The sequence below is a fragment of the Pygoscelis adeliae genome, unplaced genomic scaffold, assembly GCF_000699105.1.
Source record: "Pygoscelis adeliae isolate BGI_AS28 unplaced genomic scaffold, ASM69910v1 Scaffold122, whole genome shotgun sequence".
NCBI lineage: Eukaryota > Metazoa > Chordata > Aves > Sphenisciformes > Spheniscidae > Pygoscelis > Pygoscelis adeliae.
Window position 1 is genome coordinate 1,149,834 of NW_008824358.1, and position 26,403 is coordinate 1,176,236.

Here is a 26,403-nt window from a genome sequence, read left to right on the forward strand (position 1 = left end):
AAGTGTTTTATAAACATTAATAATATTTTAAAGGGATAAAATGTAGTTACAACTTGCAAGGAAAAAAAGGGTTTGGAAATTCTTTAGTGTCCTGAAGCACTTTTTGCTTATGCGGTGTTGTGTTCTTGTGTGCGGAAAAAAAACCTCCTGTCATGCCGTAACAATCTGGCTCCCATATATGCCTAAAATTTTGCAATAAGCCAACCATACAGTATTTAACCTGTGTTTTCTTTATTAAAAACACTCATGAGTATTGATAATAGTGTTTAAAGCTGCAACCATCAACTAGAATTCTATAGGAATATACCTTTTCAATAACTGAAAACATTGAGAGGCAAAGAATTTGTTCGGAATTAAAACTGTTACTATAATATACACTGAATTAAAAAATTTCTATCAGTATACTGATTGTGTATTTTAAGTATGTAATTACATTCATTGCAGAATTCGTATTTCAGTAGAGATCTATTTCAATATATTTAAGGAAATGTGAGAAACCATAGCCAGCACAGGGCTTTACTATTGCAGCCCTTCTTTTCTGTTACAAGTTTATAGCATGCTCCAGGCTAGTAATAAAAAAAAAAGTCATTATTTCCTAAGAACTATTTAAAAATAAATTGCTTGTGTGATATAACACCAACAGATAAGCCTATCAACTGTAAAACCCACCATGATGACCCCAACAGCTAGTGAAGTAACATTAAACAAAAACTGGCAAGCCACTTAGCCCCAAAGCTGATCTAACATTAGAGCACAAGCTGTAGTGATCATTATCTTTAGTTTAAAACATGCGTGTACTGAAATTGCACCTATTAGTCTCACCACCCTCACACACACACACAAAAAGTTCCAGCTGGGTAAATGCTCTTACTGCTGTTCTCTTCTGCACAGTAATTACTCCCAAGGTCATCGACACTACTGCCAAACCTGCAGTAACACGGGTGAAATGACAAATGCCGTTTATCACATCATAGCAACTTTTTAAGACTGAACAGATTGTTAGAGGAGGGAGAAGTAAAGATACTATTTCTAAATTAAAAACTTCTAAACTAAACGTTCAAGTGGAAAGGAGACTTAAACCAGCAAGATTTCCATCAATTTTGGAGGACCGAGGATTATACCATTTATTCTTTTTAATTCTAATGAGAGGCTCTCATACTAATAGTACAAGCGTTATGTTCATTCTTCAATAACACAGAAAATTAAAACCCACTTAATTTTTTCAATAACATAGCTAAAGTAATTTCAGACCCCAAGACCAGCTATTTCAGGCTTACTGGCTTTCCCGATGGGAAATTTCTCATGGAAAAAATAAAGCACAGCAGGTTCCACCATACTTTATCTTACTTTATTTCACAGTAAGTTAAATAATTTATTTTACCGGTAAGAAACAAAGGACCAGATGGTGCACGTTCCATTGATTTCCATTGACCATGTTGTTTAGGCGCTTCCAAGTAATGTTTGACCCTTGAAGCAACAACTTCTTCTAGCAGCATGCAGACCTCCTGAAAGAGTAACCATTGGCCTACTTAGATCTAAATTTACATACATGCCCACAGACACACAGCAGAAATCAACACAAAATCACTCCCTTTCACATAAAAAGGAACAACATTATCTGCAATTAAGTACTGAGGTATTACACAGAGGTGAGAAGCACATCATTTAGGAAATGAATGGGAACAAGGCAGGGAGGATCAAACAATTTTGCTCCAAAACAAGAGAGGAAGTACATTAGGAAATTCTCACTTGGCAGATAAATACATTATATTACAATACTAATAATTTCTGAACAGCAAATTAGTTTCATTTGTATGCAAAATAGGAAAAAAATACATGTTAAAAATGTATCATAACATTAGGTATTTAAGCAAAACATTAGTAAAAGTCCTCCCAGGAATTGTCAACACACTATTTCTCTGCAAGAATCCTCATAAACCACAACAGATATTTTGATTTAATTCAGTGTAATTTTGGGGGGAAGGCTCAGAGTTAATTAGGTCACAGCAACCTAATTTCTCTAGTTCATTTTGATTTTTTCTGCTCCTAAAAAAAACGTTCATATCTTTCATACTTCCTTCAGCAAAGCACAATAAAAACCACATACAATTCAAGAAGAACAAACCCTTCAGCCAGAATAACCATAGGAAAAAAGTTGGAGTAAAAGCAAAATATTAATCTCTTGAATACCAGAATAAGTTTTCAGATTAATACATACACACATATTTGAGACTTTTCCCTCAGCGTTCTCATTTTCCACTGTGCATAACTATGTGCTCACAGAAATGATGCTTTGTGGCACACAAAAACATCATTTTACCTTTTTACAGTGTTTGGACAATAGACGAAATTATATTAGCACTACCTAAACTAAAATATCTTGACTTGAAATTTACTTTTGATTAACGCAGAAAGTATGCAGAGCAACTAATTTTTAACGTATTGCTCTAAATGAAAGCAATGCACATATATTGGTCAACCACAAACAATATTTTCTCCTTACAGTAAGAAATACATTTTCCTTCCTGCTTGAAGAGTACCATTTATAAAATACTATATTTACTTATTCTTCTGTTTAACTCATTAAAGTGATCTCATTACACATTCCTTCACAGGACTATGCGTTCAGATTAGAATAAAAAGGTCTAGAAAGCAGCGGAAACATAGTGTGCATTTGGTTCCTCCTGCAACAATACATATTAGCATGCACTTCCTTGATTTACATGGAAAATATTTTAATTGTTGTAACTTGTGGAAATATTATTTAAATGGTTCTCCACAAAGAACTACACAGACCTATATTTAAGAAAGCATAAACAAGAGCAGGCTTCAAGAGAATCGTCTCTATGTACTTTCCACCGCTAAAAAGAACTTTTAACTGAGACCTTCTATATGCATACGGAGAGATCGTAGCAATGACATGAACAGAAATCAGTTTAATAAACGTTTCTTGAAGTGCAAAGATAAAACTTTGTTATTCCAGGGAAAAATAGACGGGACAGAAAGGGCAGGGAAATTTGAAGGGTAGAAAGAGAGAAAAGCTCCCAAATGCCTCAGTTTGCACCTCGCAGCAATCCCAAGACGACTCTACATACAACGCATGTGACAGCAGTGTGCGAACTGTGGTCTTTACAGTGCCCAGTCAGACAACGTGCACTGTATTTTCCTACACCAGCCTCATGCTTACGGGCACTCATTTAGTTCCCAGCCTGCTCTACGCGACCCATGCTCCAGCGGGAGCTGGCAGCTGACAGGCCGGCACTGCTCCCTCCTTCTGCCTGGGACCGCTTCGCCAGGCTCCATTTGCTACAAACAGCAGCCGCTGACTTTCACCCCGGGTAAGCAGGGGATCAGCAGAAATCGTGTTTCTGTTACAAGGGGTCTAAGAGGCATCCGCTTTTCCCACAGACAAGCAAAGAGGGCTGTACCACCATTAGCATTTTCCAGAATTTGGAAACAACAAAATGTAGAAAACTGTTTGCGATGAATATGTAAAAGCTCTCATAAAAAAAACATGTATGCGTAATTTACCTATAATACCTTACTGACCTTTTTCTTCCCACTTCAACAAAGATTCTGCACAGGACTTTTAGGAAGCGAATTGTAAAGCTATTGGAATCACACTTCTCGGTTGTCAAAAATATGCAACCTTTGTACTTCACTCAAAATGTGCGGTCACGGAAACGTAATGAATGCTGCCCTGTCATGCCTCTTTATTAAATCAATCATGATCTAATTTCCTGAAATTCGTATCTTTTGTTTTGGCAGTCTTACAAAATACATTTTGAAAACGCTTGAAAGTCAGATAACCAGGATAGGAAAACTGGTTGTAAATAGAAGGGGTAATGAGTATTCATTTAGTCAGAAAAAAGAAGTCTAAAAGATTTCCCCTATTTTCTTCTTTCTCCGCTTAATAAAGCAGAAATCGGGTGAACCACATGCTGTTAAATATTCTGCTTTCACTCCCTCAGGATATTAATTTATTGTTTCTTTTAATTTTATTTAAACATATTACTTTGAGACATACGGGGATGCTCTGCAGTGACAAGTTAATTGTGCCATTATTAGGAAAGCTATCTGCTGAAAATTACCGTAACAGAGACTTGCGGGAAAGTCCACAGGCATTTGAAACATGTCCTGCATTCATTTTCAATAGGGAACTTCTCAAGTTCCCACACAGACTGAAGTAGGGGAAAACTCCCGCCAGTAACTCATCACAAGGTCGTAGCAGAAATCACACAGAATCTGATGAAAGTTACATTCGTAATTTTGCTGGTCACTGATGCACTGATTTTCCACAATTTCATCTGTTGCCAAGACATACAAATGATAAACTTAAAGATTGGGAGTTTCTTTTCATAAGATACAATGGTTCCAGTATAGTTTATCATGCATACTCGTTATGTTTTCTTGCACTCTCTAAATGCAACATCATTCACACTCCTCGGAACGAGAAAAAACAAATAATAGAAAGATATTTCACCAACAAGCTCTGCAAAAATTATACCTGTCACAATCTGTTTTATATCACTCAGGATTATTTACAAACATTCATGAGAAATACGTTTTTAAAATTAAAAGTTAAGTGAGAAGAACCAAAACAGCACACACACATGCATGTATGCACACACACACAGAGTGTAAAATTAAAAGGAAAATTGAAAGTGGTCATTAGTGACCCAAAAAGCACATATGGTTGACTTAGGGGTCCCACAGCAACCGTTGACGGTTAGGTATAACTAACAATATTCTCATAACACTGAAAAATTCTGAGCAGTTCAAGGCAATCCAACTTTTTCCCTGCAGCCACATGCTTTTGAAGTAGAATTGATATTTGTTGTACCTCTTTCTCATGATCTGAAAACCAGCTGGTGTCTTTACTGGAGCCTTGAGGCAAAATATGAACATCCACCAAAACAGCAAAGTTCCCACACTGAAAAAAAAACAAAGAAGAAAAAATGTTCAACTGTAGCTGCTAGGAAGCACATGTCAAGCAGACAAGGAGGTAAACAATCAGGTAAGCATATGCATCTGGTTCAGAGATACAGCAGGCAGGACATAAAACTGTGGAAGCTTATGAAGTATGGAATTACAAATTTACCATTGTTCGTGAGCTTAATGAGAAACAAGAGCACCAGACCTATCTTGGATAGCTCACTGAAAAGTTTAAACAATAACAACAAGCACAAGTACGTGGAATTTTCTTCTGCTATCTATACGCCACTTTTAAATCTGAGTTCAGGCAAATTTTAACGTGTGAAAAATTAGCTATTCCTTCACCAAACTCCCATCATTCTATTTTCTGAGAATTTAGTACCATATTAGTCATCCAGTTTGCATTTTAAATTTATTAAGTCCTTAAAAACTCAGCCTCTTCCGAAATCTTTTTCTCTTTCCAAACTACCTAATGTAAAGAACAGCAAGTTCGAAGAACTTGTGGTAACTACCTAATATGCATCGACATCTGTCATTTGAACGGTTAAATGATAAGGCTAACCTATTAATAAACATTATATATAGTTGTTAGGATGATACAGGCTACATCCCAAGACACATCAACTATTTCTGAAACTCCTTGATAGGCTTCAACTGAGGACAGTGTGACATACGAGGTTTAATTATTTTCTTTCGTCAGCACACGAGTCATTACAATGACCTTTAATGTAAGGAAGAGTGAACGGCACAAACACATCTCCTTAGTTCCGCTGTGCACTAACTCAGCCCTAGCAAGAGAATACTGCCTTTTTTCACGCACAGAGGTATGGTGCATTACAAGCTAATGCCTTCCCTTTCTTCTACTGTAACACAGCACCAACTCTCACTCAGACATCCTTTAACTAAACAACTTGCGAGGTAAAAGCCAATTTCATCATTCTGTTTTGGCTGCTTGTGCCGCACTTGTGATGCAATAAACTCGCTCTTTGAGAAGACTGGACATGGGCGGTCATGGCAATTGCACATCTGGAATGTCTGATGGAATAGAAACAACATCCTGATTCCAGACAAATCTCAAATGTATATGTACAATCCAGCGTTAGATTGGTCTCGTTTCAAGCGGACATTGCAGCACACACTTCCTGTCCTAACTCTCTCTCTCCCCATATTTGCTCTTCACTGCCAAACATCTGCAAACCCCACGCCAGAACTCCAATTGCTAACAGAATTACTTCTAGAAATGGTATGATACATATTTTTACACTATACTTGTACATCACCTACAGTCTAAGAGGTACATCTGTATCTTAGGCTTATGGCATAGCAGAAGTACAGTCTTTGAGAGTACCCTTACCCGTACAGTTAGTACAGACAAAGAACAAGATTTAGCATCAATTTTATTAATCATGACAGCATATTCAGCAAATTTGAAATCTCTGAGTTTACAAAATACTGAGATCTGTAAATTAACCATGAACAGAAGTATTTAAATAATGATTTAAATATAGTTAAAATATAATTCATGACCACTGTTGTATTGTAACTAGAATGCAAAAGTTTGGCAAATGAGACAGGCATTGTGAAGTCATTTTGAGAAACTTCTAAGTTACTTATAGGTATCAGTCACTGAAAGAGCAGAATGCTTTGATCTGTTTTATCAAAAGGCTTCTCTTTCCTCCAGAGAACCAAGAATTACCAGATGGCTGCAACAGCAAACCTCTCCAAGCTTTAAATTGATGACAAAATATCTCTCAAAAATCTCTGGTGAATCATTAGTCAGCTCCAGCAAACTTTTGAGTTGACTACTGAACTTCAAAGTTAGCAGACACTGCATATTACAGAGAAAGCCAGTAAATTATTTGTGGTTCAGCACTTACAACAACGAACAAGTATTTGATACATCAAGAAAATTCAAAATATCAAATGCTACATGTTAACTTGCATCATTTTCTATTGACTACAGAAACTTTATATATAGATACAGATGCAAAGCATAGACCTGTTTTTCAAGGAGAGATAATGTTTGTAATTATTTTCTTTTGAATGGCAGTTGTCTCATTTGCCAATCTTGAAACAACTGGAAAATAACAAACCATATTTGAAACTATATAATGGAACAGTTCAAAATTATCTTAAAAATATTACAAATAGACCAAACGTTTGTAGTACTTCAAAGGAAAACAAATGTATATGAATAATGCATAAATCCTTGCAATAGACAAGCTTTCCCAATGGAAGACTTCTATCCTTCTGAGTTTTGGAGCACTTTTCTTGTAGACAGCATACCTGGAACTACTTCAACATTCGAAAGCCAACAGTTTTGCCACTCAGTTGGAAGAGCTTTGGGACAGGACACAAGGAAGCATAACTGTCACAGACAAAGAGGAATATGGGCAGTAAGAGAATATAAGCACAGATCTTTCTGGGTCTTGTTACCTCCTATTTTTCCTAAGTCCTGAACATGATATAAGCAACAGCTCCCATGCAGGCTCCTTTACACTCTCAAATTATACAATACATTGTATACCCTACACCTGTACTTACACTTTATATGCCTTCACATGGTACAGCTTTACGTAAGATATTTACACTAAGCAGCTCAATACAGCTTCGGCTGCTCCAGCAGCAAAGGAAGAGTTCTCTGTACAGACTAAATTCCAATACAAATAACTGTGGGGAACAGAGGGAAGTGGAAGAAAAATGTATACTGTTTATGTTAACAGGTTTGATGATCTTACAAAAGTTTCTAAATAATTTTTATTTTTATTCCGAAGACATGCAATTCCATGAAAACACTAGCTTTTAGAAAATACTACATTTCAGAGGAAATGAAACATTTCCAGTCATTGTGGCTGCAAGAAGCAATTTGTGACTCTTAAGTACTGTAACTGAAAGGCAAACAAAAAGAACAGAAAGTTTTAATTCCATGTTTTCAAATTCAATCTCAAAATTTGCAGTGGAAATTATTTTTAGAGGTGAGGTTGTCAAAACTGAAAGCCGAATGCCTGATCTGATGGGAAACACTTTTGTCAAGAATCAACGGGAAAACATTTCACTGAAAGATTAAAGACAGAAACAGATGCGCCAATTCGATTTCCTCCATAATTCTAAAATTCCAAAACTCTTCATTTTTACAAGCTGTTTTTTAATGTTAACTTACTTACTGTAACAGTCTAATAACATTCACTGTGTTATTAAACAAAGGGCTTTAAATGATCTCAGAATGTTGTTAGTGTATTGTTGTACAGTAACGGCATCTAATTCAGAACATATTTTCAGGAATCAAACTGTTTATACAAATACATCAAACACTTCATAGATTCTGCAAATGGAAAAGATAACCAGACATGTAACGTAAACAGAATGAATACCAACGCAACGTGGTCAGTCAGTCAAGGAAAGTCATCTGCTCATAACCTGTTAAAACCTTGGCCCAGGATAAGCACGTATTAGATGGTGGATTATTATCTCAACTCCCCCAATGAGTAGATAAACCCAAACAAATATTTTTTTATTGCCATACTCATTTTTACAATCAGGGGCTCCTACATGGGTACTCTCATTTCTTTAAACTGTACCACTTCAAATAGCGTAAAAACAGTCATTATAAACAAGAATACTTGGGATGCTGGGGATAAGCATGCTGAGTTTGTATTCAGTTACATCATTCCAAATGTGCTGTATCATTAAACCAGACAGGACTGGAGAGCCAGCCTCCCAAGACACATATTAGCGTTTCCCATTTCTGTGATTATTCTACAGATGCAGGCTGTAGGGTCAGAATTAATTGAAGCTTAGCTGAAAAGGAAACATACAATAGTTTGGCTAGCTTTTGGGGGCAGGCGGGAAGGAGGCAAGCTGCAACTGTCACACACGCTTTCACTTTCCAGAAGGATAGCTGCACACATAGGTGACACCATCAGCATAATAGTAGTAGTTAGCTTGAAGTTTGTTGTCTCTGCTTCAGATCAGAATGGTCTTTGTAGTACCAAAAGCTTGGGAAGTTTGTTATATTAATTGGTCTACAGAAAGACAATACTTTTCTCTATAAACCTTGCTTTGTTTATAACTGTCCTGGTTTTGGCTGGGATAGAGTTAATTTCCTTCCCAGTAGGAAGGAACCTGTACCATTAACCACTGGTACAGTGCTGTGTTTTGGATTTAGGATGAGAACAATGTTGACAACACACCGATGTTTTAGTTGTTGCTGAGCAGTGCTTACACTAGTCAAGGACTTTTCAGCTTCCCATGCTTTACCAACTGAGAAGGCTGGAGGTGCACAAGAAGCCGGGAGGGGGCACGGCCAGGACAGCTGACCCCCACTGCCCAAAGGGACATCAGTACATAAACTGGGGGAAAGCTGGCCGGGGGGGCCGCTGCTCGGGGACTGGCTGGGCATCGGTAGGCAGGTGGTGAGCAATTGTACTGTGCATCACTTGCTTTCTATATTATTATTATATTTTACTTCAATTATTAAACTGTTTTTATCTCAACCCAGGAGTTTTCTCACTTCTACTCTTCCTATTCTCGCCTCCATCCCACCAGGGTGGGGGGTGAGCGAGTGTGGTGCTCAGTTGCCGACTGAGGTTAAACCACGACAATAACCAAGTTTAATTAAAGATGATTTTGAAACACGTTTCCCCGTTCCACTGGGAGAGAAGCATGCCCTACACTGTAAAACTTCAGTTCTCCAGGCTAAGCATACAGGGACTGTTTCTTTCTAATCTTACCTCTTCCCTGAAAAGTGTGATACTTAGTTGCAGTGATAATGTTATTCCACTCTTAGATGATGGCAATAGTTAGGAAAAAATAGACTAGATCCTGATGACCACTCAAAAATGTCCTCAACACTGAGCCATTCACTCTCTTATTGGGGAATTCACAGTTGCTTGCACTAGATGCAAAACGGGACTAAAGGATCTTGAATCACAAAAATGGGAAAAGGTGGGAGATGTGCACATCTGGAAGAGTAACTAGAAATTCATACCCACAGACTGAGCTCTGCTACGTTTCAGAAAACTTTACAGCATCTGGGCTGTATACTGCAGTTTCATGAGTGTCCAGCAAACAACCAGGCTGCCCTTCTGAAATCTCAAATGGGATTCCATTTTATTTGCTAGAGTTGTAAATAAGTTTTGACAAATAGCTGGTCTTGTTAAAGAAGGATTATAGCCATCAGCTGACATGACCTACATCTTTTTAGTCCCCTGCTTTCAAAAATCTTTGGGATCACTCTGTAACAGTGAAAAGGGAGCAGCAGATCAACAGTAATGGTGTAGGGGGTTCTAACTTCAAGATCTATCCTCAAAGATAGCTCTACTAAATTATACACAGATTCAGCAGGGATCAGTCAATCTAAAATGCATTCAGACTTTCCAAAAGCAGGGAGGAAATTCCCCCTTTTATAAGCTGAATACGAGTTATATCTAAGTAATCTTTCGCACGTGGTTAGCTTGCTTTTTTAGGTGCACAGTTTATGTCTGAGAAATTCCTAAAGGGAGGAGTGTTCAATTTTCTGGTGTTTTAGTCAAATGAAAGACGTAGTATCTGAAAATTCAACCAATGAGCTATAGAAGTATTAAGATCACATTCAGGAGTTCCCATGTCAAGCCAAGAGGGGCAAGCAGAGAACAAGCCTTTAGAAGAAACTTTTGTGAAAAGTGGTCCGAGAACACAACAAGAAACTAGGATGGAATATCAAGGCAGTATGTTAGACTCTTAGAAGATGCAGATAAACAGGATATTAAGTGTAAGAAATGATGGGAAAAACAAAACAAGAAATACATGTGGATGATTCAACCCCTAGGAAAACGTAAAGAAATCTAAGTAGTTTCAAATCTGATGAAGCTGTGTACGATACTGGAGACTTTCAAATTAAGGACTAATACGCTGCTGTTAAAGCACATAATTGTGAGACAACCACCCAAATCAACAGATTAAAATAAATTAATCAAGACAACTCCTTCAAAAACACCCTAAGTATCTGCCATGGTAAAGGATCTGCGTGTTTTTTAGCAATATAAGAATGCTTCAGTGCAAACACAGCCCTTCAGTTCATCACCCACAGTCAGGCTAAGCAGTAATTACTTAATCTAAACATCTGAACTGGTCTAGGAGAACTGCTCTATCAGGTACAATGTTGAAAAAGAGGCCTAAATTGCATGCGCGAATTAAGCTTAATTTAGGTTGTCAATCTATGCTGGTCTGGTTCCAATTCCGTAGGAGGTTTTGTAGCCTACATCTTGAAAGGAGCCATGTAGCTGGAGCTCAAACAATTGCAAAAAGCAAGTTTTTCCTCAGGGCAAAGTCTCCAAGTAACAGTGCAATCTCAACATTGTTTTGAAAGCATATATACCATGTCCCTGCCTGTGTCAGAACTGATCCAGAAAAACAGAAATAGCAGCACAGTATTTGTCCAAGATAATAGAAAGATAATTTGAGATTCTAACAAGCTGCTTTCACCCTTTTGCCGTAAAATATTATTATAAAAACTATGGTATCTTTAAAATCATAGCTAGCAAGCCACGAAGAAATACTAATCTCTGCAGCAACCTGCATTTATGACACTTTGGGTTGGGGAGGGCAAGAGGCCGTATTAACTGGATAGCTGAACATATTCACGACCTGTTTAAATGCAGTTAATTCTTAATTATAAATTTTAAGGACATTTCTTGGGGCTGGGACACACCAATAGAGTGCCACAGGATAACATGTTATTGTGTATCACCTGATCTTTGGTAAGTGGGTGCAGATAAAGATTAGAGCTACCTTACTGAGCTCTCACCCTAAGCTATCAGCAACAGAAGTTTGGTATTACGAAAGTGATTCATGATGAGAAGAACGGCCTTGTCACTGCTGCACTAAACTGGAATTTGGGACGTCCTCTGTGGTTCTAGAAAGTCCATGCTGGGCTTTAGTCTCTTACCCAGGTGGAAAGACAAAGGAAGTAGTACGCACCCTGTACAAAAAGCTCTGCATGTCTGAATCACTCATTTTGTAATGATCAGATACTACAGTAATAGGTATCACCACATTAAGTATTGAGAACTGGTAACCCTAACAATGATCGTTACTTCCTTTGATTTCTGCACTGAAGATCAGAGAAGTACCTAGCTCATTATCAGCTTCTTCAATACTTCCTCAGAGTAACTAAACTGAATTTCAAATTTAGCTATTTCTAACTATCACAGGTCTAGCGATTGGTTAAAACAACTAGAATGATTAGAGGCTCATAATACATAAAAGGGCTTGCTTAAAGCCCTGCTAAGAAACAGCAGGGATGACTAAAGCTTCCAAAAAAACCCAAAAATCACAAACAGTCAAGTGACAATATAATTTTCTGATGGAAATTACAGCCAGTAACAAAAAGGCTCAAGGGCCTTTTTCAGACCTTTAACTCATTAAATGATTTTTCACAGGTCTTCACGTACATGCTTTACCTGCTGTATTTTAATATTAATGAGCCAAACTTTAAAGAATAAACAAAAGATCACCAAGTATGGATTGGCAAGCTGCTGATGTATTTGTTAAGCATATGAAAAGAAGAACCATACAGGACGGCTAAGGAGCTGAGTAATGCACCACCTGATTTTATGTGTTTCTGCATATGCTAGCCGTGACTAGTTTTTTAACATTAAAACGTTTAACATTAAAACATGACAAATTAAGTGCAATAGAAATTAAGGTAAAAAAGACCATCCTCAGTATCTTTTGATGTAAACTCTGTCAGAGGAAATAAATCCAGCCATTGGATAGCATGGAGAAAACAATTTACAAAATTCTTGTAAAGGTGAAGAAGAGGTAAACCACAATGTTTGTTTGGTAAGGTAATGTGCCCGTTATTAAGATGAAGGGAGCAGCAGTTCTCAAGCATATGAGGTATCCAGTAACATATTTCTTGAGTTTATTGTACAACAGCTGCAGGGATGGGCCGACTTCCCTCTCACAAAAACAGAACAGGGAAGTGAGGGCAGGTCCCGTGCAGGAAATTGTTCCACGTTCCCCAACTTTGCAATTATTTCACAAAGCCTCTGATTCCTTTTTATACTGAGAGACAAGGTCTCACCTGCCCTAAAATTTACTTCCTTCCCTCCCTCTCATGAAGATGTTACCTACCGCAGCATGCAGCTACTGAAGTGGGAAGCAGGAGGCAACAGAAAACCAAACCAAACATCTGCAGTCCATGTTTCAATATAAAATATTTGCAGATGTTAAATCTTTATGCCAAAATAATTTAACAGATTACAGATACATTGATCACACATGCTCAGATTTTAAGACAAATACATAAAGCAAACGTATTTTTTATTTGCAAAAAAGGACTAGCAAGCCAAATTTCTTAACCTTGTTAAATCTGCTTAAGTGGTTGAAATGTTACATTTTCCAAGTGTGTAAAAGAGGTATTTTTTAACTCTGCGCTTTAACTAATTTGTCTTTGAAACAAAGCTAAGCCAGGAAAGTTTCAGAACTGCATGAAAGCTTTTTCAGAAATAACGTAAGAAAGAAGTGATTCACTTCTGAAAAAGGCATATTACAAAAGTGACGCCCTTTGGACAAAATCCTTCTGCTAAGTGGGAGCATATTTAGTCCACATAAAGCAGAGGAAAGCTCAACAAAATAATCAATGCTTTATCTACAAAGGTACAAGGGAAGAAACAGATGAGCCTTTCAAGTGAACAAGTGATGCTTTAAATCTTATGGCTGAAAAAGCGGAATCAAATGGATGGAGAATACATCGTATTTCAAAATGGAAACAGATGAGCAAAAACCTCAAGGAATTACCAGCTGGAGAGCAAAGAAATATAATTTTTTTTTTAAATGTCCATGAGAAAAAATTGTTTTCATCTGGCATTGAACAGAGTATATAATAGACTTTGTGCATAAATAAAGAGAAAAATGGATACAAAAGGAATAGGAGCAACAACTGATTTATAAAAGTATGTAAAATATTAACACAGTTGAACATTGAATAGTTAGCAAGAACGAGTTGTGAAATGTACCACTGCTTCCTGGTGGAGGTGTTCGTCACCAGAGAGGCTGCTTAGACTAAAACTTAACCTGCTAAGAAAGCTATTTCCCCATTTGTCTGTCTTTGCCCATTCTGCCTCCATCTTACTTCTTCCAGAACTGAACAGGTACAACCGTCCCCTAACTAAACCAGTTTGGATACAACATCTGTATTAAAAGGCATACTAAAACCTACTGAGTTTGATAGAAATAAATAGGGAATGACTATTCATATACCTCTCCTAGCAAACTTAAGAAGTGGTAACCTCTGGTAGGAGAATAGGGCAATGAAAAGCAGGTGGCAGATGACTAGATCTTAAATCAGACACAGCTGAAAAAGTACACCTGACTCCATTCTAACACCAGGCCTTCAGGAGGCATCCAGTAACACATCACCTACCTGTAAGGAAGGCAGGTACGTACAGCAGTAGATGGTACACATGTTAATGTACACATCTACTACTGTACAGCAGTAGATGGTACACATGTTAATCAGTATTTACATGCACCTAGCAGGCACATAAAAAAACCCCTGAATCCTTCTGCAAATATTCCTCTTTCTACAACGCAGTTTTCCCAGGTTGGGGGGGGGTTAAGTGCCTACCATTTTTCTTCTAAAGGTTTGTAAAAATGAGTTAAAACAACTCAAGTCTCTTCCACTAGGGGGAAAGAAAATCCAAACTAAGTGTGATTGTTTTTAGCATGAAAACAAACATTGAATGGACACAGAAAGAAACAAACTGTGTATACTTTACACAAGTATAGTTTAATCTATAACTGGTTTTGTCAGTTTCTATAATTCTTTTTCACGCTAAGTGCATTGATAGGTTATATTCACATGTGGTCAATCAAGTAATGAAAACCCAAGGGAAAACACTTGTTTTTAATACAATGTACAGACAGTATGGGTAACACATTGCTCATTTTCACCTATTATGAAGTATAATAGAAACAACATGCTCCCAAGATTTCAGAGAAGTCCTATTTTAAAGCTCGGCGGGGTGTGGGATGGCAAGAAGGACTGATTTATTCTCAAAAATATTTATCTATTTCACTCAGATCAAAAAAGCTGTTACCTCAAAGAAGAAAGGACGTAATTTTTAGTAAGGTTAAAAAGGACTACCAGTATATAGGATTTCAACTGATATTTGGGAATGCATTTTAAAAAAGTTGAAGCTTTAAATTTCAAAGCCAGTTTTTTTCAAATTTCCCGTGGATTATATTACTAACTGGGAATATGTGGGAAATATTTCCCACAATTATGTTTATAAAAGTTCCAGTGATAATTAGTAGCAATCCTAACACACATGGAAAACATTAAAATCACCAAAAATGATGAATAGTGTTGATTTGCTGTAACAAAATGTACACTTTAAAGACATAAAAAGTTATATTGGGTCAATCCAAAGGTCCACAATGACCTGTATGCTCTGACAGCGACTAGTAGTAGATGTCTACAGGAAAAGGTTAAAAAAGATAAGCAAATAATGATACTTTCCTCAGTAGATGTATTAGACATTCGGCAATGTGAGATTCTGGGGCTTTATATCCCATAGGCTATATCTGTATTTAGAAGTCATCAGCAATTGTTTTCTCCCAGAATTTGTTAAACTGGTCTATAAAACTGCGTGAATTTTTGCATCCACAATACCCTGTGGCAGGCAGTCCCACAAACTGATCACACATGCATGAGGAATCATATCTTCTAGTTCATTTCAAATGATATTGTTGGTTTAATTAAATACCTTCAGTTGTTAAATTAGAACAAACAGTCATTTCTTATTTCTCTCTTCCTACCATCTGTGATTTCATAGACCACTATTATTCCCCACCCGCTCACGTCCAGCTTTCTCTCTTCCAGGCTGAAGAGCGTTAAAATTGTTCCTTACACTGAAGAAGTTCCACACCTCTCACTAATTCTCTTAGTTCCACTAAGGAGAAGTATAAGCATACGCAGTGTTTAAAAAGTAGATGTGCCCTCAATTTGCACCATGGTGCAGTGATGGTATTACTTATGTTTTCTTCATTCTGTTCCTACTAATTCCCCAAATTGACTTTGCTTTTTAAAATGCTGCTGTGAATTGAACTGATGATTTCAGAAAATACTATAAACTTTAAGAAGTCATTCCTGTGTGGTGGTCCTGTGTTCAGGACCCATCATTTGCATCCATAAGTTCGAAGCTGTTCTCCCTCACCCCCACATACATCGCGTTTACCTATTCATCTGTCATTTAATTGTACAGTCACTCAATACTCTGAGATTTTTTGCAATACTTCATTGTAAGCCTTTGCTACTTCTGCTCCCTTCTCAGGTCATTTACAAATACAGTGTCTGCCCCAGAGTTCCCTGTTTGACTCCAGTATTGCCTCCATCCACCTTTATCCTTTAGCCAGGTAATCTATGTAAGGACCTTCTTTCTCAGCTCACTGAAAGAGACTGTGGTGAGGCACCCTGTCAATCACTTTTTGGAGAATCTAAATGGGTTACAGCAACCAGATTTCCCTGTTCCTTACACTCACCAGTTCCTGTAAAGAAGCCAGAAGGCTGTGATGCATGACTTCTCTTCACAACAGGTGTTTTGACTTGTTCCCAATGTACTACACAAATCTGTATATCCATTCATTCTGCCTTAATGGAGTTTGTGCTGATTTGCCTGCTACAGAAGTTAGACACTGATCTGACAACCTTCTAGTCGTATCATACGAGGCACTCTCAAATACATGGAACTAGGGCAGTTTAAAAAGAACAAGATCTGCCAAAGTTTATTATTCACACATATGCTAAAATCCAGCTATGTACTTATTCCAGTGCAGAGTACAAATTAACTAAAATAGACAACTATATTAAAACCCATTGTTTCTTTTGCAGCTAAGAACACTATGAAACTGGAAAATTAGTTTTCAAAGTTAATGCATCTGTTTCAAAAATTTCACTTTTTAACAACATCTTAGTAAACAGCAGAACTCTACAAATGCATCTCAGTACCCTCTCCTGTTGTGTGCAAATACAGAGAATCACGCTCGAGCTAGTGCTTTCTTCCTCAAGAGACTAATTCTGCTTCACTCGTCTCCAACATTCCCCCCATACTGAACCAAACTGCTGAAAAAAACCACCACGTTCTGTACATAAGATGATAATCTTGTGTAAAACAGTCCCTTAACTTTTTTTATTTTTATCATTTTCTAGCAAAAAAATACATCTATTTCTACATTTATCAGATTCCTTTTCTCCTTGCTCTATCAGTAAGCCTATCACAAAAAAGTGCCATAGGTCTCCTAATGCTTCATGACTTTCTTCATGAATTTAAGTTCATCATTCAAGACTTCCTCCATGCCTGCCAAGGTCACAATTCCTCCTTAACGCATCTTCTCAATGGGCGAGTCCTATAGTAAAACTGACAGAAGAAAGCAGCTCAGTAAAGTAAGGTATGCCATCTGATAACGAGCATCTAAGATGTCACCTAGCTGAATTAAATCTTGCTTAATTGCAATGTTTGTATCTATCCAGCAGTATGTTAAAATGGAAAACTAAAACTGAGTTACTTAACATGTCTGCAGTATACCTAATTTTCCATAACCTGTATCTACCTGCTTAGCTCTGTAAGGGGGAAAGAAATACAGTTTACACGCAACAGACTTCCCTACCTGCTGCATTGCAATTTAACGCCCATAATCAATAAAAACAAGACAACCATCATTGCCAACTACTTCATATCTCACAAGGAGTAAATAATTTTCATCAGTTCCAATTTTGCTCCTCTGAAAAATGAAATTGAGACTGATACAGCATTTTGCATTAATAAAAACAGTGCATTTTTCTTTAAAAAAGTCAACAATCAGTTGCTAGAGCTGTAAAAACTAGGCCCAGTTTACGCTACATGCCAACAAAAACAACTGTTTCTTAACTCGCTAGTCCTTTTAATTTATTACCATAGGAAGGAGATATCACTCAAATTTGTAATCAACAAAAAAATAATTATTGGTGCATCAGCATAAGAGAAGACTTTTCCCCCTGCTTGCTGAAGTACAGTTCTGGTCTATATCACTCTCAGTTCCCAAGCCTCTTTCCACCTCTCCTTATCTCAGTCTTCATTTTCCCACTGTCAAAGCCTGTTTTTCCAGGAAGGAAAGTTATGGTAAAGATGAGGAATATTGTTCAGCACCTCTTTGCCCTTTGGCACTGCTATCAAACACTGGGATTTTATCTGCCACATTAGCAGAGATCTTACAAAAAACACATTCCTTTTTGTATAATGTACATGGTGGTCACTCAAACAATAACCAGCAACAGATGTCTGAAGTGAGGAGAATGGACTATTTAAGTAGAACTTTATAAATTCTGATGATACTTTCCCAGATTTGAAACCTTGACACTTAATTTATAACCATCAGTATGGCCATATACGTTCCTTTGTGTGTTTATTTCTAGTTCCAACCTCGGTAAGTATACTTTGTCCATCATGCTTTAAGTTTCACTATGACCTTGCAGATAATCTTACCCTCAACTTGCATTCATTTAGTAGCATACAGATAGTGGTAAAAAATGAAAAACCCACTGCAAAGAATCCAATACCCAAATAAGGAATTCTGACAGGGGCTATGAACTTAAATGCTTACATAAAATTACTGGTCACATTCAGTACCCTGCAATGACCATCTGGGAAAGTTTTTCTTTCAAAGGAAACACAGAACTATGAAAGAAATGTAACCTGCCAGAGTCTTTTCCATTGAAGTTTTAATGTTACAAGATTTGTATTTAGGTCTGCTTTCCAGGGATTTTTAAAAAGCACTCTCACTCAATATGCATGGGAAATTCAGTAACAACTGCTTTAGATATCCTTACAGTTTAGTATTACAAGAAAGCGTCGGAGGTTTTAGAAGAAAATTCTCCATTAATCTGTATATGTAAACCATATCTGCCAATAGCACTTTTACTCATATACAAACAGTAGAACTAAAGATCAATTTGGCATAATACAGAAGCAGTTTTTTAAGACTGAAGTCTTTATAATGCTGCATTATGTTCAATTACCTTGTTTTCACAATCCCTTTTAACAAATAAAGATTCCTATATGTATTTCTGATTACAGCTGCTAAGGAAAAAGTAATTTTTTTAACACATCATTAAAAAAATCCATCTCAGCTACAGAAACAAAGGATACCAACAATAGTAGCAGCAATGGAGAAGAATAGATTTTAAAAGACAAGGTCAAATTCTGCCATTGTAACATCTCTGCATAGATGCAGAAAAAGGTTTACAGACACACACTTAGAGACAATTTGTTGTACTTGAGGACAAAACATATCCTTCAGTGTCTTTAAACTTGCCAATATGTAAAATCAAGCAGATCCAGTAGAAGCTTCACGTTCCTGATTACATTTTTAAAACAGTTGAATAAGATGAGTAATAATCCCAGAAAACATGCAACTCTAACATTTTAAAGCTTTGCAATCAGCTTCAATAGCATAAATCCACTTGCATTTTGCTCAAGACATTTGGCCGTGAATTTCAGGGTCATTTTTAGGGAATACACTTCCCCTTTCTTCTAAAGGCAGTGCACCAGTAGTATCCTGTGTAAAGGTTTTACCCTCTGTAGGCAGTAGATAAACAGATCTATGAAGCATTCTTCCAATAGACAGATCATATTACAGGTCAGAAAGTTTCTTTCCTTCCTCTTACAACATTCACCTGTACCCATGTTATTGGAAACCCACAAAGTTGAAAAAGACAGGTTGACGAGATGGAAAGGCCTCTTTGTATACAACAATAACATTTCTGATGGAACTTAAGCAACGCCTACCAGTAGTCAGAAATTTTATATTAAAATACATGATGATAGATGCTGCTAATATAATGTGATTTCATTGGTTTTTAAAAAAGCTACAGCTGTCATACAATTGTATGTGTGAAAATCAAAGGAGCAAAACCAAAGGATGAAGTCTCTCATGCTGCAAAAATCACCTACCAAAGACAATGGCTGATAAAGACTATGCCAACTAAGGGTCTTCAACGATATCTGCAAAGCTAGACTGCCATGGCTGAGTTTTCACTTCCTATATGTCTGCATCTTTTTAAAGAGTCAACGCAGGAAAGAGTACACTTTATAAATTAAGTTAAAAAACCCTAAATTTTTTCCATTGATTTCAACAGAAAAAAATCCTACATTACAAATTGAGCGGGAGTTACCCCTTGGAAAGCAACAGCTCATCTTTTAATTAAAAAAATTGATAGTATGCTAGCCTCACAACTGTCTTTGTTAAAAGGAATGAAGAAACAGAGATGACAGCACATGACAGATTACAATTCCTGGATGTCAGGAACGCAGAGTACCACAGAGACAGGAACAAGTGAACGCACTGTCCACTTTATCTGATTCACGTTAGTAAGAGGAAGACAGAAAAAGAACTTTGCTTTAACATGTCCGATAATGTTGTTAAGCTTCATTATACTTACATGTCGCCAAGTATTTACATCTTTATATTATTTTTTGCTTGAACTTACTAACAAAGGTCCACTCAAAGCTTTTTAAAAAGATAAAAAGATGAGCATTTGTATGTAGCAAACACAGCAAAAATACGTGTTATTAATCAACTAATAAGACCTACTATATTGCTAAGGGACACAGTTAAATGAAGAGGAAATATCTCCTTACTTGTCTGACACCAAGAATGAATTTATGTGATCTGCTGTAAAGTAATTAACATCAAAGAGGACACTAGAGACCAGGGTGTTCAAATATTTTAATTCATTAGTATTAATGATTATCACATGATAAAAGTGATAATCTTTTATGCAATTGCTCCAAAACTTGCTGGCTTTAAAGTCTTTCAATATGGCTTTCAACCTTCCTTCATTAGGCTGAAGATTACTCTGAAATACTTATGCTAAAAATTAATAGATAAAAAGTCATCCTGAACTTAACAAAAGTTACATCTTCTTGAAATTTTACAATGTCATGAACAGCTGAATAAGCATCACTAGCAAAAAAAAGTCATTAATTGATAGTATTCAGTGAAAAGTCTTTCACAGACCAAAGTTTTATACTTGATGCTTCAGAAAAACAATGAAAAATAACAACCTACAAAAAATCTGCGATTTTATCAACCAAGCATTTTTGAAACATTCAGGCAAATATACAAGTGTTTAAAAGCCATTAAGAGAAATATACACTTCTTGGATAAAATGTTAGATCTTTTATATAACTGCAGATGACAAAAACTAATAAAAATCAAAATAAAAATTCTATTCATACTGATTTTCTGTTTTAAAAGGGGGTTGGATTTGTTGTTTAAAGCAGCAGTGTCTTTCTATACTACCGAGGATGTGGAGATTATCCAGATTTATTTTATCCTCCATTAACTGATTAAAAGTAGGAGTAGCTAGGAGATAAATGTTCAAGAACAGGTCTGACCTTTCTAACAAAGTCTTGAAAAATGGACTCCTGGAATAGCTTCCCTATATTCCAGTTAAGTACACCTTTAAAGACTTGCTCCTGTAAGAATACCACACTGAAGTGAACTTTATTTTTTCCAGCCTTACACAGATACTGTTCATCTCTTCGTAACAAAAATGCACACAGTGAAGCAGTGATACACTAAAAACACAATCACAATATACCACAGAAAGACTTCAAAAAAGGCCAAGGACACCACACACGCTCCTAGATGACTGCAGGTAGATTTGTTAAGTTAAACAGTTCCTGAGTACGACCTTGGTAAGGGCAGGCGGAAAACTGATTAAGGAGAATCTGCCATATGGTGACACGCTGACTCCCACAGGGAAATTAGCAGGATTGGAAGCACCACAGAAGCCTCCACCAATTGAACCCATACAATTAACCTACAGTAAACCACCATCCTTTCTTTGTATTAGTACTGGAGAAGGATAAAACATTTTGTGACTTTGTTTCACTTCAGGGGCCTTATGTTCTCCTTCCAGGGTGCAAAGGAGAGCACAGACTGTAAAGCAGACAATTGTCCCCATCATCCCCCAAAAATGACACTTTCCAGCACCTGGATATTCCTAATCTCTGCCCTATTTCAAGCTGCCAAAACCAGTCTTTCAACCGATTAATCTTGCCACTCAAGATTTTCCATCGGTTTGAATAGTTTACTACTCCTAACCCTCATCTCATTATCAAGCCATTGCCAATTCCTGTTTTGCTCCATACTTTGGAAGAAGAAAGGGCAAGCAGGAGACTACTGCCCTGTTCCTAACCTTCTCTCCATTCAACCTTTTAGTTCAGCTTTCAGTTTGATACTCCCTGCACATCCCTGCTCCAGTGTTGACGTCCATCATTAATTTTCTCCTCGTTCCTGCTCCACCGCTCTCGTAACATTCAGTCTCTGTTCCTCGCCCAAACTACTGAATCCCTGTAGCCCATTCTCATGCCAGCCACCCCCAGTCTCTGCCCCATAAATAAGGATCCTCAGCAGTTTTTGGTTCGTTTGCCTTTTGTTGTTGCCGGGTTTTGTTTAAGTAAGACATCCCACCCTTTCTCTTCTCTACTCTCAAATTGGACAGACTCCATCTTCACCCTTCTAATCTCCAGTCCAGCAGAGGCCACTAAGATCACAGGAGATTCACTCTCAGTAGAGGGTTTTCTTAACTAAAAATTGAATCTACTGAATAAATGTAAACTGGTTTTCCCAGATGTGTATAACTTGGTGGGGAGATTTCCAAACCAATGGCAAAGGGTTCATCACAAAACTCAACTTACAATTACTGTCGCTTCTTAAAGCCTGTGATTTGTTACCATTCAAAAGATTACAATACATAGCTGGTAGGTATGTCTAAAATTTACCATTTGCAGGGAAAAAACAAGTAAAAACATCAACAACTTTTTAAATATATGTATTAATATATACATTATATAAACGCTATACAGTATGTATAGATGTTGAACAGGCTAAACATGTTGTCAGTTGACATTGGGGGAAAAAAAACCCAACCAACAACAACATGGTCAGAACATCTTTAAAGGAGCTCATTTACCATGCCATAACATATAGCTAGAAGAAGATCTACTGGTTCTGGAAAAAATATTCTGTTCCAATTACTGTACTAAACAAATTGTTTGCACAAAATTCACAATTTAAGTTAAATGTTTAAAATCTTGGAAAACAAAACTGGTATCAAGAATTTAGTTTTAACTCACAGACAAAGATGATTTGCTGCCTCACTTTGTAATTTATATTTATCATTTTTCCATCAAAGGAAATGAAGCTGGGCCAGACAGCTGAATAGGAATGATGAAACACATCAATCCTCTTTGTTCATATGCTGTTTGGGAGAATGGTATGTTTGGTTTTTACTGGGCAAAAGATTCATTCAGATTTTAGCACTTACAAAACATCTGGTCTGAGTGGTATTCAGTAACGGTAACAGAATTTAAGCAGCAAAGAGCATTTAAGTCTTAAAAATGAAAAGATAGTGATCTACAAACGGAAAGGTTTACTAATCGCCTACAGTAATAATGACACATTTATTAAATACTTTATTATAGTGACTTTAAAAATACAGGTTTGCCTTTTAAGAGTTTCATATAATAGCTTATTCGATCAGCTGACTATTCCTAAAACTGAATTTCCCCCCAATAATTTAGCTCATCCATATTGCAAGTCTGTCTGTATTTTGAGATTTTTAAAGTGGCAGCCATATGGATTTGTGTGCATTCTATACTACGCTGTTATTTTTATCTCTTAAATAAAATACTCGTAGGAAAATAAATACTTTAGATTCGTACAAACTTATGAGAAAAGCTCAGGTGAAATATTTTAACAAAGTGCCCCTGAGACCACGGAATTAATTAATGACAACCTTCTCAGGAGCAGTGGCAAGTTTTAGTTAGCAATTATACAGCCTACTTCTAAGTAAACAAAAAATCCTTACCAAAGTTCTGCAGATATATCTAGTAAGTTTTGGGGTTTGTTTGGTTTTTTTTGTTTCCTGTAAAACCTCAAAGATACACGGAAACTAAATTCATAAATATATTAATAAAGACTTTGAGAACAGAGATAAAAGACTATATAAAACCAAATATTTATTATTTGACCAGATATGATGTCCGTAAAAATGCTTCTATGCCATCTTACTCTTATTAGCTCCATACTATAAACAAATGAACAACAGTCTATCAGGACTTGTAGTCTTCACAATTCTTTGTGATGAAGATGATATGGCACTTAGATAATATTGCACATGACCGGTGCACTCGCAGTTTCTAGTGGTAATAAGAATGCTGAAAACATGCATTAATTACAAAAAATAAACAAAACAAAAAATCCTAGCCATGCTGAAGCCATGCCAGGTCCCACGATAACTGAGGCCTTAAAGAGATGTACGCTCCTGTCTCTATAGCTAAATTCATGTCAAATAGCAGTTACAGAATCTTATTTAATGTACTGTACCTGTGCCTACTAACATCAAACAGGTATAAGAACAATATTTACGAAATTTATTGCTTCAATGTCCCTTTAAAGAGCCCAAAGCCAGCTGAAAAAAAAGATAAAATCCTTTGTTTTACTAAAACCAGAGTGATGATGCAAAATAATTCTTTGATCTATTATCTATTTGAAAGTACTAAGCTAAATGCAGACAGTAATTGCTGACAAATCCCAGTAGTAAACAAACCAGTTTCACATTTTACATATTATCAAGAGGCTACAGAATTAATGGTTACAGCCAAAGAAATGTTGACACAGTTGCAGATTGAGCCTTAACATGCTGATCATGTTAAAATACTGCACAAGAAATATTTTTCCACTTTGTAAAAAGCCAGACTGTTTACACGCTTAAGTGGCTAGAGACCTTGTTGTCTGTGTGTGGTCTTAACATTTCAGTATCATAACCATGAATATAAAGAGAAGCAGCACGAAATAACCTATTACACTTACAATGAATGCCAGACTGCCAATATTAGAAGCACTGAGATTTAAGTGTCTTAAAACAAGCATTACAACATACATATACCTACATCTTTACCCCTTTCATAAAAGTAATTAATAAATAAATTGAAACAAAGCTTTTCTAAAAGTAAACAGAGGACTCATATTTCACAAAAGTTATTTTTTCTTCCCTTTACATTGTTTAGAAAGGATAAGAGTCGGGGAGGGGAATCAAGAAATTAAAAATAACAAACATCATCATCATTAAGAACCGAGACATTCTGAAACTATGGTAACTTCACTCATATTCTCTAGGCATGTAAGATATATTAAATTATTCTAATTTTTATTACAACTGTAACTATTATACCACAGCCCTAGTACCTGAATGTCTTAAATCTCTAATTTGCTAATTTCCCGCAAGCTTTTGCTGCAAACTGCTGTTGCTAATTTACTTAGAAATCACTGGAAAGTTTTCAGCAGCTACCGGTAACTTTTTTTTTATTAATAAAAAACAAAGCCCTACTGCTCTCATGGTTTACTGAGGACAGCACTGTGAAACCATTAGGGAAAAGAAGATGCAAGCTATCTGCAACACAGGGAGATCAATTAGTAGCTTTACCATTCACACTCTTACACCTAAAGACTGCCATAGCTAAAGCGTATCAAACTGTTCCATCTTCCCATTCTATATCTAGCAATAAAACATACAATTTTAAACGGCAAGTGGGCAGTATAAATCAAAAATATTTTCTTCAATCACTCAATACAAGAATTCTCAGTATTTTTCTACGCTAATTGAGATTTCCTCACACAGCCAGCAATAAAAAGCAAAGGCCACCATCTTTCCAGCATCCATCTGTGAACACCACTACCCATGGCTGAAATTTCTAAGAGTACAAGGTTGTTATCAAGAACCTGGGTGTAAAAAGGTCAGAGACAGATTTCTGGTTTGATTTGCCTTTTTTTTTCTTCCCCCCTAATGTTCATTTGCGTATGTGGGAAGGTGAAGGGGGAAGGAGAAATTCCCTGTTAAGTTTTCCATATGCTTATACCCCATTGATATTTTTAATGTATGCATGGAGAACAAGGTTCTTCAAAATAGCTTCTGCCCTAAAATTACAGCAGTAAAGTTAGAAGACAAAAATTCAGAGATATATAACACTGTGTGACCATTGTAATTCCATTTGGGACACACATGCCTCATGAGGTTGTGTTTCTGTTCCATAAGCATTTAAGAAAAATAAACATGTCACCAAAAGTCTTTAAAAGTATACTTCCCAAATTAGAGAAATGATCAAGAAGTCATTAGAAAAGAAATACGTATGCAGGGTAATCCACTATAAAAACAAACAGTAAATGACCCTTGAAAGGGGTTCTTCTGCGTTTCCTCAAAGGAAGCGGTACGGCTCCGTAACTAGGCAGAACTGAAATGGACTAACACCCCTTTCCACTTCTCCGTCTTTGAAGAGGGGGGCTAGTTAGCTGAACTACACCAGGCAGGAAGAAACCAAGCGGCATTACTCGATCCCCACGTCTACGCCGGCCGGTCGGGCTGCGGGGCGGCCGAAGCCT

General features: G+C 36.8%; 1 protein-coding gene across 3 annotated transcripts in view; it reads right to left on the bottom strand.

Annotated features, from left to right (window-relative positions):
* The window catches only part of SLX4IP (SLX4 interacting protein), a 79,466-nt gene that overhangs the window by 35,288 nt on the left and 17,775 nt on the right, over positions 1–26,403 (bottom strand). For all 3 annotated transcript variants that reach the window (XM_009319564.1, XM_009319566.1, XM_009319567.1), the window contains 2 exons: positions 4,844–4,933; positions 1,382–1,505 (listed from right to left, as the gene is read on the bottom strand). In XM_009319564.1, coding sequence (XP_009317839.1) covers positions 1,382–1,505; positions 4,844–4,933 — 214 coding nt within the window. The remainder of the gene's footprint in view (positions 1–1,381; positions 1,506–4,843; positions 4,934–26,403) is intronic.